Source organism: Astatotilapia calliptera, chromosome 7 (genome assembly GCF_964374335.1).
Source record: "Astatotilapia calliptera chromosome 7, fAstCal68.1, whole genome shotgun sequence".
Lineage (NCBI taxonomy): Eukaryota > Metazoa > Chordata > Actinopteri > Cichliformes > Cichlidae > Astatotilapia > Astatotilapia calliptera.
Window position 1 is genome coordinate 8,469,457 of NC_137428.1, and position 13,385 is coordinate 8,482,841.

The 13,385-nt window shown below is 38.1% G+C and overlaps 2 protein-coding genes and 1 long non-coding RNA gene across 3 annotated transcripts in view; 1 reads left to right on the top strand and 2 right to left on the bottom strand.

Annotated features, from left to right (window-relative positions):
• megf10 (multiple EGF-like-domains 10) overlaps positions 1 to 2,367 on the bottom strand; it is a 59,523-nt gene extending 57,156 nt beyond the window's left edge. The window contains exon 1 of the mRNA XM_026172746.2: positions 1,915 to 2,367. The gene's annotated coding sequence lies outside the window, so the exon portion shown is untranslated. The remainder of the gene's footprint in view (positions 1 to 1,914) is intronic.
• A 4,708-nt stretch (positions 2,368 to 7,075) lies between these two features.
• LOC145429666 (uncharacterized) lies at positions 7,076 to 7,885 on the bottom strand. The gene is made up of 2 exons (XR_013909934.1): positions 7,747 to 7,885; positions 7,076 to 7,626 (listed from the first exon to the last, which is right to left on the bottom strand). It is a non-coding gene; the product is annotated as an uncharacterized LOC145429666 (long non-coding RNA).
• Positions 7,432 to 11,648, top strand: LOC113025225 (chondroitin sulfate synthase 3-like). The gene is made up of 3 exons (XM_026172747.2): positions 7,432 to 7,996; positions 8,406 to 8,689; positions 9,769 to 11,648. The coding sequence occupies exons 1-3, from the start codon at positions 7,432 to 7,434 to the stop codon at positions 11,341 to 11,343; spliced, it is 2,424 nt and encodes an 807-aa protein (XP_026028532.1). The 3' UTR covers positions 11,344 to 11,648.
• Positions 11,649 to 13,385: the final 1,737 nt, after the last annotated feature.

The following is a 13,385-nucleotide window of genomic DNA, read 5'->3' on the forward strand; positions in this document are numbered from 1 at the left end:
AATCAGATTCTCAGAAAAAATGAGTGGACATATTGTTATGTTTCCTTTTGTGAATGCTGTCTGTAAACAAATTAATGACAAATTATTTTAGCTCTAACTTCTGTTATCTGGGTTCTCGAGAAAGTTAGAACTCAAAATGTGCCACTTCTGCACAGGCACAATTCACACACAGTGATCACAAATATTTAATGATCTTTATAGCTACCCACCTTGCAAAACACAAACTTTATGATTCAACACCATGTGACACATTTAGGGGACATATGTAAATTGTACCAAAAAAGAAAGAACTGGGTTACAGTATACTCAAATGGGAAGGACCTGAGAAAGCGTTGTAGCCTGCAAACTCACCATTATTTTTTAACTTATTTGTAGTCAAACTGAAATTAGGCTTAAACTTCCCTTCAACTCTCCCCACCACTAACTATATTTAAAACACATAAAACAAAGTATCATCAGTTTAGCTAAACTAATAAATTTAGAATTAAATACTGAACATCAACCTCAACTCAAACCTATACTATAAAGAAATGGTGTAAGATCAGTGAATCAAAATTGTGCTAAACACTCATTCAAATTATCAATGGTTAAAATCTCCTTAAGAGTTTCTAGAATTTGTATAAGAGTCCAAATTAAGTACGGATGACCTTTTTTAATAGTACACAGACATTAAATGACTAGCGCATCACACTTCATGGCGGTGGTGGCCAAGCAAAATCTTTTGAGGTCAACACTTCTAGCCAGCCTTCTTTCAAAAATACTGGCTAATGGAGTAAGCCTACAAGATGTCTCTAGTAGCTGTATGGGTAGTAACATTGTGTCTGTTCAGGCAGTGTATTGGATACTGGAGCCAGTCATCTCTGATTTCATTCTGCTGAAAGTGGGCACAGCTGCACTGACCAATGCTGAAATCCTCCCCACCCCAAGACAACTGCACTGCTACGCACATAAGGGCTATGCTGTATGCGTGAAAGAGCTCCAGGCACAATGCTAATGAAATGGATTAAGCTAGGCTGCATAACTTTGATATACTAGCAGTCAGGCAGCACAGCATTGATGGCTCTCTCTATGCACAAAGGAATTCCAGAAAAGCAGATCTGCTGCTTGAAATCCCTGAAAAAAACAGTCAGGCTTTAGCGCAGTATTTATTTGCAAACACATGAAATTTTGACGTCAATTCTCTGTTTTTAGAATTGGTGTAAATGGAACTAAATGAGATGTATAAATATGAGCAGTCATATACTCAGTTTTCTTTAAGCTAATTAATTTAGAAAGTTTTTAAAGTTATAGCATCCAAGTCTGTCGTAGAGTTGTTTGTCGTCAGAACATATTTTCAGTACTGCTAGTGCAGTACTTTTGCCTTTTTACTCTTTAAAAACAAAGGATAACAAAAGAAAACAAACCAAAAAAAAAAAAAAAAAAAAAACAACCAAGAGAGAGTTTCGAAGCTAGGAGCTTTGTACTTTGATTTCACCTACTGTGAAAGTATTGAAGATGTCAAAGATAAGCATAGGTCTGAAACTCTCAAACGGTTCCTATCTGACCATTACTCAGTGTTTACAGCTAGTAACCTTTGCAGTTGGTGGTTTAAACCACCAAAATATGGAGATGGGTGATTTTGAGAGGTGCAAATTATTAAACCCATTGACATCTCTCGGTCACTATTTTTTGTCCTCCTTTTGCAAGATAGTTCAAATCTAGAGTTTAAGATTGTAAAACCCCAACAGCATTTAGGTCTATGAAAGACGTCCAAATTTAAAGCACAACAGGAATAAAGTTCAAATCTACCAGAAGAGCTACACTGAAAAAACAAACAAAAACATTTTATGTATATTTTTTTTCTATAGCAGATTCTTGTGCCGTCATTTACAGTTATTACATAAAAATATCACACAAATCAGTACAATACAATACCTTCTCTATGAGCAAAACACGATCATGCCACGGCTGTCGAACCGTCCTTCGGTGTATGAGGTTGATATGTCCAGTAGTTAAAAAAAAAAAGACAAGAAAAGGAAAAAGTGTTATCCCCCTGAAACCGCGTAAGAAATAAATCATAAACTGAAATTAAAATTAAAAATAACTAGTGGAAAGCGCATTAGTCGAATCGTTTTCTCAGATTTCTACAACGTTTCGTCGCCAGAACGATAAACTTTTCCCATTGTCAAAATACTGGTGACCAAGTATGTGACGTCATTGATGCGGCATCAACAGCATCTTTCTGAGGGTTGTGTAGCAACACTTTGACTCTGCTGCCACCTGCCGCAAAACACACGATGAGTACGTCTCATCTACACAGAACAGGAACACAAACAGAATATACAATACAAACCAAGGACTCATAATAGCATAATTAAAATTTACACGGTATACTGAAATAAAAAAAGAAAATGATTTTTTTTTCTTTTACATTTAATTCTATTGATATAATTATTCTAAAAGATAACAGGGATAAAAGTAATATCCCAGTGGTAGAAGCTTTATTAATGTAATAAGGCCCCAGGTAAAATTTCTTGCTCAATAAATTGTATGTATAGTCTCTGTTGTCAGCAAATCAGAGAATGATGTTTAAAATTCAACACTTAAACAGCCTAAGCCTAGAGAGTTGTTGGTTTTTTAGATTTTAAATATGCATTTTGACATTGATCAGAGTAAGTGGAGCATCACATTTATTTATGTGTTCAACAAATAAATATTAACGTTAATCATAAAATAAAGGAAACCTCATTGTGAGTAGATAGAATTGCATTGTTTGCTGTAAAAGGCAAAACAGTAATCTGCTAGTAAACAGTAAGCTGCAGATTAGAAGGAATGAAATTGTGCTTCTTGTTGTTCTAGACAAAATAAATAAGCTGTGCTTTGGTCTCCCTCTGCTAACCGTTGCCTTCTAGAGCTCACATATGAGCTTTTGCCTTTATAAAGATAAAGGTTGTGAAGTTGGTCATTTAAAATAGCTACGTCTTCTTTTTCAGTAGATTTCATTTGGAGTAATGAGACATTCAATTTTGGAAATCAAAGTTTGTTCTTCCCTTTTTATGTTTCAGGTTAAATTACTGCTATAGTTCTAAGGAAATTAAAAGATTTCCCAGTAAACACAGAAGCTGTTTTCATCAGTTATTTTGTGGAGAAAGAAGGACGCTATTCTCAACATGAGGTATAACAGCCTAATGCTCTAAAGCAGATAGCCCCTCACTTCTCCCTGGCTGGTTTTTCCCCAGTTTGTTTTCCCTCTGTCTCTCCATTTTGGTTATCGCTCTCTTTCTCACTCCCTCTCTGTCTGTTGATGTTGTTGTCTGCATTTATGGGCATGACTAATCCAGGGTTCCCCCTCTGGCAATTCAGCTGGCAGTCAATCTTTGCTGACTTGTTGAGCTACACAGTGAAACCCTGGCTTCTTCTTTTCTGTGTATTTGCACAGCTCCTGTTTTCCCTGGATGTTTACCATGTGTTAATACAACCTGCAACTCGGGTGTAAGTACCCTATAACCACATGTAATTTTCCGTCACAAGTCAGGTTTTTACAGGAAACACTGAAATAATGACACTGTTAGACATGCAACTAAGGCGTAAGTATCCTGTAATTGTGCCTAATATCAAGTGGCAAGTCAGGTTTTTACAGGAAACAATGACATAATTACATTGTAAGTACCTTGTACTTTTGGGGGCATGGGTCGTATTATGACGTCACAATCAGAGTCCCTGCAACAGTATTTGATAGTTTTCTTTTCTAGACATGAAAAATCTTAATTTAATAATATTACTTTAACCATTTAACAATTCAGAAAAGTTACAGGGTTAATTTTTATGCTGTGCAAGGCAAGTCTCTAAGCTTGTTGTTAGGTAATACTTTAAAATTTAACTTAGCTGTATGTTATTAACCCATCCTAGAAGCAAAAATCTAATTTTGTAGCTAAATAATTTTATCAAAGGTTGTCTGTCTCTATGTGTTAACCTTGCTATAGAGTTGCAACCTATCCAGGAGGTACCCTGCCTTTATGTATGTCAGCTGAGATAGGCTCTCTAACTAATAGTCATTTCACATATTGTCACAATGCTTTTTTATTATAACTGGTCAACTATACTTTCTATAATATATATATATATATATATATATATATATATATATATATATATATATATATATATATATATATATATATATATGTATATAAAAATACGGAGTAATGAACTGTAGTCAGGTAGTGGCAGTACAGCTATTATGGAGTGATCCAGTTTTTCCATTTTAATCAATAATCATAATCAGGAATGCCCATAGTTTAATGGCACAATTTTTGGTTTAAACATATTTACATACCACACTTTCTTGTATTAGGGAAGGATTGCAAAGTTAGTCAAACAAGCATTAGAAATTTTTTTTTTAAAGAGCAACAGTAAAGAGTAAAGAGAGTAAATATTAAGGCATTACACTCGTTTAACTTCAGTAAGATGAATAGTGTTTCTCTTTTCCAGAAAAAAAAACTATCCTGTGACTCTTTTTCTTCAAACTTACAGTACGATTTAAATTCCATGCTGTCTTTCAAACAAACATCAACATCTCCCTGTGTGCTAGGACCTCGAAAAACTACTGTGAAATATCTAAATGACCAGAAAATATAATGACAAAAAATATATATCCATGTGTTTTTCTGACTCATTTTCAACTGTCCAGAGATTGTAGGGTCTAATCTCCTAACAACAAGTAACTGCAACAAAAGTTCTGTGTGCTACATATGCAGAGTGATTTCATCTCCTCCACTCTATTCAGAACTGCAGGGCAATGTGGCGGCTTCCACATTGCTATGTATTTTTAATGGATTAATTCAAAGTTTATCAAGGCGCATCATTTTCTTGGAAGATGTAATTGCATGCTGATCTGTGGTGGTTGTAGCTCAGGTGGTAGAACAGGACATCTACTGATAGGAAGGTTGGTGGTTTGATCCATGGCTGCATGCCAAATATCCTTGGGACATGCAAGATACTAAGCCAAAGTTGCACTCTGATGTATCTTTCGGGGTGTGAATGTTAGCTCGAAAACACTTAAAAGCAAAGAAGAATGTGCTTCTGTGAATGTGACATCCTGTATAAAGCGCTCTGAGTGCTCTGGGAGAGTAGCAAAGCCCTATATGAGAAACAGTCTACTTACCATTTAATCTATGTATATTTATGAGTACAGCATTCTTTTGTCTTTTAAATAACCTCAAAAACAATGGACTCTACATTCAACAGACTTTCAGTGTTTTTTTTCATAATTCACTTGTACCTGTGGAAATAAAATAAATATAAGAAGATCTATAAGAAGAAACAAAAATTAAACACTTCTTTTTGTTTGTTTTGGTATGTTTCACAGATTTGATTCTACAACTGAACATGTATAATCATTTTCTCCATCTGCATTGGTTCTGTAGATTGTCAATAGCTTGACAGAAAAAGCTATGGGAAGGCATAGTGCTGGGCTTTTCTTAACAAAACACAAAAACTTTAATCAACATCGCATAATCTGAGTGGAAAATAAAGTGACTATATTTTAATAATTATATTTTTGTACATCAATCCAATACAGTAAGGAAGATTATCCATCCATCCATTTTCTTCCGCTTATCCGGGGCCGGGTCGCGGGGGCACCAGCCCAAGCAGAGAAGCCCAGACCTCCCTCCCTGGCGTTCCCAGGCCAGCTGAGAGATATAATCTCTCCAGCGTCCTGGGTCTGGAAAACCTCGCCCAGGAGGTGCCCAGGGGGCATCCTTGTCAGATGCCCGAACCATCTCAACTGGCTCCTTTTGATGTGGAAAGATTAATATATTTAAATCTGTGAGAGCCACAGGTGTTGTGATAGATTAAATACAGAAAACCTATCCGGTGTTCCAGGTTAACTGGTTGGATTTGTTTACATATTCCATGCTCTGAGTTCCAGATGTTTGATCCTGGTCTTCTCTCTCTGTCTCTCTCTCTGTTAGTGTGTCATGCGATTTGACAAGAGGTCTCCAGCTCATGCAAATATTATCTTCAGGCAACAATGAAATTATTATTATTATTATTTTTAAATCAAAAAGTCTTCTGCTCTGTCTCCTACCTCTGTCTTTCTATAACATAAAAAACGAGCCAACATTTTTTTTTCGACTCGTACCTCGAGTTGACTGACTCAGGAAACACGCAAACGTGATGTAAAAATTTTACGTGGGCAGCTGCTACTCTATATAACGTGATGTTATGGCAAACTTCTGCACAAAATCAGCAAATGTAGCTTGTTCCTCAGGGCAGAGCTACAGCAGCTTGTGTTTGCCCTCAGACTGACTGATCTAATTTAAAAATGTCAAACGGAATTTAAAAGGAATGAATCTTGACAAACCGCATGACACACTGACAGACAGAAGCCCATTCAGTAAAAATGACGAATCTGCGGATCCAACATCTGAAACACTGAGAGTGGAATATGTAAACGAATCTAACCAGTTAATATAAAAACCAGTTGGAACCACCTGGAACACCGGGACTATTACGAGGCTCCATAATCCGCAATTGCAGTTTAAAAAAAGAAAGAAAGAAAGGAAAAAAGGTCCATTGGAGTAAACGGAGATGACGCGACTCTTCCATTTAACCGATCTGCTTTAGCCCAGATCCGCTGAAATGAGACCAGATCCCTGCACCTCGACCATTCCATTCAATTTAACCGACCAGTTCCGCACGAATGAAACGGACTGCGCGATAGCACAGCTGATAATGCGTTTATTTTTCAGCCTAACCAACTGGAATATTGCGGGTTTATTGTGAAGAGATGGTTATAAAATTGTGGCGTGGTAAGGTCTTATAATGCTCATGCACGTCAAATACCAGAGAAAATATATATATTTGTATGATTCGTCAGTCTACGGTGATAAAGCTTTTATTTTGTATTGGCAATCATTTTAAAAGTTGTTAGAGAAAAGGATACTTTCAAAACAAAAGTATTGACATTTTGTTATATTTGTTACTCCTTAGACCAATGTTAATTTTCGAAGGTTTTATACACCGTTGTAATTTGCATGTCGTGGTTAATCAGTTGGTTTTTATTAAAACAAACAAACGAGAAAACTATTGCTGCAAGTTTATGGACATTTGCTTTTATTCTGAAAAGGAAATACGACTGGAAGTCGATTTGTTTTTGTTGACGGACGACAAGATAGCGGTCCCAGATGAGGACAAAATCATTTAACCCCCAAAGAAACTAAAATACAAATATTCAGTACAGACGTCATGGGACGGCTGGGGACAGGCTAACATGTTTCTTAATGTTGTGAAGGAAATGCCCCGCTACGTGACTTATGCTACTAAAACGGAAACTTCCTGCTCCATAGGGATAGCATGCTTCACAGATTAGCACCACCCTTACAGCGTCAGCAATCATACATTTGGTCCCCGTTAACCGCAGAACTGTACTCTTCGTAGGATACGAAAATGGCTGTTAAGTCCAGAAGATCGTGGACGACCGTGATCTTCGGCGTCTTTCTCGGATTCACAGCGTCCTCTTGGCTCATTTTACCTCAGGTTCTGGAAAGTAAAAGGAAAAGATCTGCCATGTGTTTGTACTACAGTGACTCCGCCGTTGCTATAGGTGCTGACATCCACGGGAAGTCCGTGTCAGTCAAAGATCTGGACAGTCCGGAGGAGAACAGGTTATTCAGTACGAAGAACAGCAGTGCACATTTAGGCAGAACCCAAAGCAAACCAAAGCGTTTCATTTATGTTGGCGTGATGACAGCCAAAAAATACCTGACGTCTCGAGCACGGGCTGCGTATGAGACATGGGCGGCTTCTATACCCGGGAAGGTGGAGTTCTTCTCGAGCGCTGGGTCTGGGACCGTCCACGCGCCTGCTCCCCTCCCTGTGGTTTCGCTGGCAGGTGTTGATGATTCCTATCCACCACAGAAGAAATCATTCATGATGCTAAAGTACATCCATGACCATTACCTGGATAAATTCGAGTGGTTCATGCGGGCAGATGATGATGTTTATATAAGAGGTGCTTATTTTGGGAGTGAATTTGATGCCAGTGCAGTTTGTTTATTTGTCACAGAAAAATGGAACATGCTATGCATTAAATTCAAATTTTTATTTGCAATATTGTGTCGCTTTAGTGAAAACAACATCTCTTTGAAATTACTGAGATAAATTAATGTAGTCTCATTTTAGGCAACCAAAGCTACGATTGTACACTTTGCTAAGTTGTTAATAATTTTCATCCAGCTACAAAGTGTAAAAAGAGTGTTTTAAAAAAAACAAAAAAAAAAACAGTGGGTTACATGCTTACATACTTTGAGTCTTTATCTTGAGAGATAAGTAAGATAAAGGCATGCACACATACACGTCTAGAATACATACATTTTGCCATTTTTGATAACAGTTATTTCTTACAACTCACTTTCTGCTAGGTGGGAAGCTGGAATTGTTCTTGCGGTCACTCAACAGCAGTCAGCCCCATTACCTTGGCCAGACAGGGCTGGGCACAGCTGAAGAATTAGGACGACTGGCTCTAGAACCCGGAGAAAACTTTTGCATGGGAGGTCCTGGGATGATCTTTAGTAGAGAGGTGTTACGCAGGATGGTCCCTCACATCAGTACCTGTCTAAGGGAGATGTACACCACCCATGAGGATGTGGAAGTAGGGCGTTGTGTACGACGCTTTGGAGGCACACAGTGTGTATGGTCTTATGAGGTAAGACTTGAATCTGCGTGTGTGTATGTGTGAGAGATTGTGTTTCAGGTCATTAGCATGTGGCAGATCGAGAAAACTTCACATGGGGAGGCAAAGGACGGGCAGAGGTGTAGGCAGGGTGGCACACACTTCTTCAGTGGGGTATGTGAAAATCCCCTATATGTACATGGAGTCAAGAAAATATCCACAAAAACACTTTAAAACTATTTGCTATATCATTCTTCTAAGAAAACAAAGACATTTTTTGAGTAGGTAGGTTTAGACTATTCGTTTTTACAAGTATTTTAAAGACATAAAAGTTGTGGTGGGCCTCTACAGCAGAGGGGCAGTGTGCCCCTCACACCCCCATGTAGATCCACCCCTGTTCTTAGCATATTGGATTATTTCTTTTTTGTCAGACTTCTAAAATCTGTGAGTGATCCTTCCAGTCAGTATTTTCCTATATATTCACAGATATCACAGATATTAATTGATATTTTCTTGGAGGTCACCCAACTGTACTGTCCCTCTGTGAAATGGTACCTTATCGTAGTGGAGTGGTTTGTGTGTCCCAGGGATACCAGGGGCTGTGTTGCCCTGGTAGGGTCTCCTATGGCAAATTAGTTCTGGTTGAGGGAACAGACAAAGAGCAATTCAAAAACCCCTATGTGCAGAGGATTGAGGGAACTGTTCATCCTGCCCGGGATAGGGTTGCTGGATCCCCACACTAGAGATTGGGACCGAAGAGGGTGCCCGAGGGCCCGGCTTTAGTCCATGGAGCCCAGCTGGGCCCAGCCTGAAAAAGGGACATAGGCCCCCCTTCCGAGGCCGCTTCCCGCATGAGGCACCATAGGCGTCAGGTGCAATGAGTGCTGGATGGCAGCCAGGACGGAGACCCTGGCAGACCAATCCCCAGCTACCAAGGCCAGCAAGCAATTAGGACATGGAATGTATTTTGTTTCGTGAAAGAAAAATAATTGTCTTGTTGTTTAACAAATTTGAATTGCTAATGATATATATCATCCAGCTCTAATCAACAATGTTGTGTGTATTGATGCTTGGACATCCATACTCTTATTACTTTTAAATTCTTTCCGTAGATGCAGCAACTGTTCTATGAAAACTATGAACACAACAAAAAAGGCTTCATTGAAGAACTTCACAGTCGCAAGATCCACAATGCCATTACGCTCCATCCCAACAAAAGTCCTGCCTACCAGTACCGGCTCCACAACTACATGCTCAGCTGTGAGATCTCAAGGCTCCGTTACCGCACGATCCTACTCCATCGTGAAGGCCTACATATGAGTTATCTTAGTGATACAGAAATACTGTGGGAGGACCAACAGCTGGGGTCTCCACCTTCCTACATGCGCTATGTGCCCAGTGAGAGAAATGATGTCACTGAGTGGGATTTCCTGACAGGCCAACATATTTATTCTGCCATTGAAAACAAGATGGCTAGGCAAAGCCTTGGAAAATTGCTTCGGACTGCCCTTGAAGACAATATTATACTAGAGGTCATGGAAATGATTAATGAAAATTCAAAGACACGTGGCCATGTAATTGACTTTAAAGAGATTCAGTATGGCTACTACAGGGTGGATCCAATACATGGTGCAGAATACGTCTTAGACTTGTTGCTTCTGTACAAAAAACACAAGGGACGTAAAATAACTCTGCCTGTGAGGCGGCATGCTTACCTTCAACAGTCCTTCAGCCGACCTTTCTTTAGTGAAGCTGAAGATCTAAATGTTTCAGAACTTATGGCTGCCATCAACTCTGAATCCCAATCCCTGTCATTCCTATCCAACTCTCTGAAGTTCTTGTCACCTTTCCAGTTCTATGAGTCAACAAGAGAAATGTGGGAGCAAAGCCAGAAAAAGATCAGCATTCTCGTCCCACTGTCTGGTCGCTATGGCACTTTTATTCGGTTTATGGAGAACTTTGAGAAAGTGTGTTTGATACCTAAACAAAATGTTCAGCTCTGCATCATTTTGGTGGACAATGTAAACAATAAGAATATAAAAAAGCATATTCATTTAATAATGGACTATAAGAGAAAGTATCCTAAAGCTGATATGTCTGTAATCCCCATGACAGGAAATTTTTCACGAGGGCTGGCTCTAGAGCTGGGTTCGTCACAGCTTGATAATGACACTTTACTGTTCCTCTGTGATGTTGATCTAATCTTTAGTGGTGATGCTCTGCAGCGCTGCAGAGATAATGCTATTCAAGGGAGACAGGTCTATTTTCCTGTTATCTTTAGCCAATACAGCCCTAAGATTGTGTACGGTGAAAAAGCCCCAAGTGAAAACAACTTTGTGCTCACCAAGAAAAGTGGCTTTTGGCGTGATTATGGCTTTGGAACCACCTGTGTTTTTAAGAGCGATTTACTAAAAGCTGGAGGTTTTGATACATCCATCCTAGGCTGGGGGTTGGAAGATGTAGACTTCTACACCAAGGTTATTAATTCTGGTTTAAAGGTTTTACGCAGTCAAGAACCAGGAATTGTCCACGTTTATCATCCTATCAATTGCAATTCAAGCCTTGAACAGAAGCAATATAAAATGTGTCTTGGGTCAAGAGCAAGTGCATTTGCATCAGCTGTGCAGTTAGCAGAGATGTGGCTTGAGAAACACATAGAGGTAGGCTATAACAGAACTTCATCCTGATACTTCAACTTTCCAGGACTCCTCTACTTTCTGTTCTGCTTAAACGCAGATAGCTATGCACTGTGGGGCCCAAGGCAGTCATGTCTCTAAAACTGAGTGTACTCTAACCAATGAAATGGTACTAGACACAGCTTAACCAGCAGGAGATAGACCAATGTTGAAGACACCAAAAGGAGATAGAACAGATGTGCACCCAATTTAGTGCAGAAGCAAGGCCAACTATCTGCTTCTTTACTTTATTCCAAACCAGCTGGAAAATTGGAAAAAATGAGAAAAATAAATATTTGTTATATGTAATAGCTAAATGTAGCTGATTGTTATTTGTACAGTTATGCATCACTCTCTACTAGTCTCCTTTTTATACCCGGATATAAATTAACTACTTGCTAATCTGGGTAAGTTGAGGAATTAATTAAATGACCCAAAGAACAAGTTGCATTATTCAAAATACTTGGCAATTAAAAAGTACTATCAGAAAATGAAATCAACAGAAATTATTGATATTGTAAGTGAGATTTGTAAATGCTGGAAGTTATTCATAGAGTGATATTTTACTTTGCTACAAGTTTGAGTCTGTAGCATAATTGTCGCCTACAACAATTATGCTGCCTACAACTCAGTGAGTCAGTGAATTAGATAATTTGTTGTTTCTCTCCATAAGTTCTCATTGAGCAGCATGGTGTGCTGCGCTAAACAATCTGTATGTATGTTTAGGTGAGCGATTTGGTACTGCTGTATTGATCTACGGTAAACTAATCTACCTTAATCTCCCACTGCAGTTTAGAAATAGGCTCATGCAGAAGCTGAAGCTGAGCCCGTGTAGTTACTGTCTGTCCACATTTCTTGTATGCTTCTGTTCTAGAAATAAGTCCTGCTCAGCTGTCTTATTTCCAGTCTCAAGTCTAAATATAATGTTGCTTTCATTAATTTTAGAGTATCATAATTCAGCAGCTTCACTGCCATCATTTTACTCAATCAAAACCTAGGAAGATGCACTAAGACAGAACCTCATTCTCAGTTACCCAGGATGCATACAATAAATGTAGGCACAGCTTAAATCAAATACCAATGAAAAATGATATTATAGCTTTATAAATTAAAAAAAATTATTGTAAACACCAAAAGGACCCGAGACACTCAGCGTTGCACGTTGTGTGCATTTATGTACAACTGTGCCTTTCACTTTGCTGCCCCAGCAGCTTCCCAGTTGTTGCCACCTGCAACTCCAGCCTCCCTTGGCACTACCCCCTGAACCTCCATCACACTTATATTTTTACATTATAAATAAATAAATAATCATTTCTGTGATTAAACCAAAGGTAAAGTGACACGCTGCATCTAAAGGCTTGAAAGTGGAATGCACTACCTACCAATAAATAAAATACTCAGTTAAAGGCAGGATAACCACTTTCACAATACTTTCTTATTCATGCACAAAAGATTTTTTTTTCTGCAAAACAAATCAAAAACATCTTACAATTTCAGACACAGCATTTATAAGCTTAGATAATTATGTGTTATAATGCACTTTAAGTTTGCCATGCAGCCAGATGGTGAGGTATTGTTTTATTAATTTGAAGAATTAAAGTACTATACTAACCAGTTTTTGCATTTTAAAACAGACATTTTAACTTTTGTACAGTTTAAGATCAATTGCAGCATAAAGTTTACAGCTCTCTGTAACTCTAGAGCTGATATAAGCAGTAGTATTTATTATAAAAATGAGATTTGATTGTAAAATATAAGCAAATGTCTAAATCTTGTTTTAGACTGAAGTCCTGTTTCTGAATTAAATATAGGCTTTCTCCCCTGACTGATTAAGCAATGATTGGGTGACCTTTAAAATCATTTAGACATTTGAGGTAAATCTAGTACAGGGTTGGTTGAAAATTCAATTTTTAATTATTTCACGTTGATTTAATGATGTTCATGTGGAACTGCAAAGTTTGAATGCTGTTAATTTACTGGCTCTGAAATTTTTTTTATTGTTTTATTGACCATTTTTATTGTAATTATCCTTAGTGTAAATGATTGATTTTAAT

Bases quoted from the DNA above. Each gene is read 5' to 3' on its own strand.
- LOC113025225 (XM_026172747.2), top strand. From the start codon at position 7,432: ATGGCTGTTAAGTCCAGAAGATCGTGGACGACCGTGATCTTCGGCGTC. The intron at 7,997-8,405 runs GTGCTTATTTTG...ACTTTCTGCTAG, and splicing joins TGATGATGTTTATATAAGAG to GTGGGAAGCTGGAATTGTTC. The intron at 8,690-9,768 runs GTAAGACTTGAA...TTCTTTCCGTAG, and splicing joins AGTGTGTATGGTCTTATGAG to ATGCAGCAACTGTTCTATGA.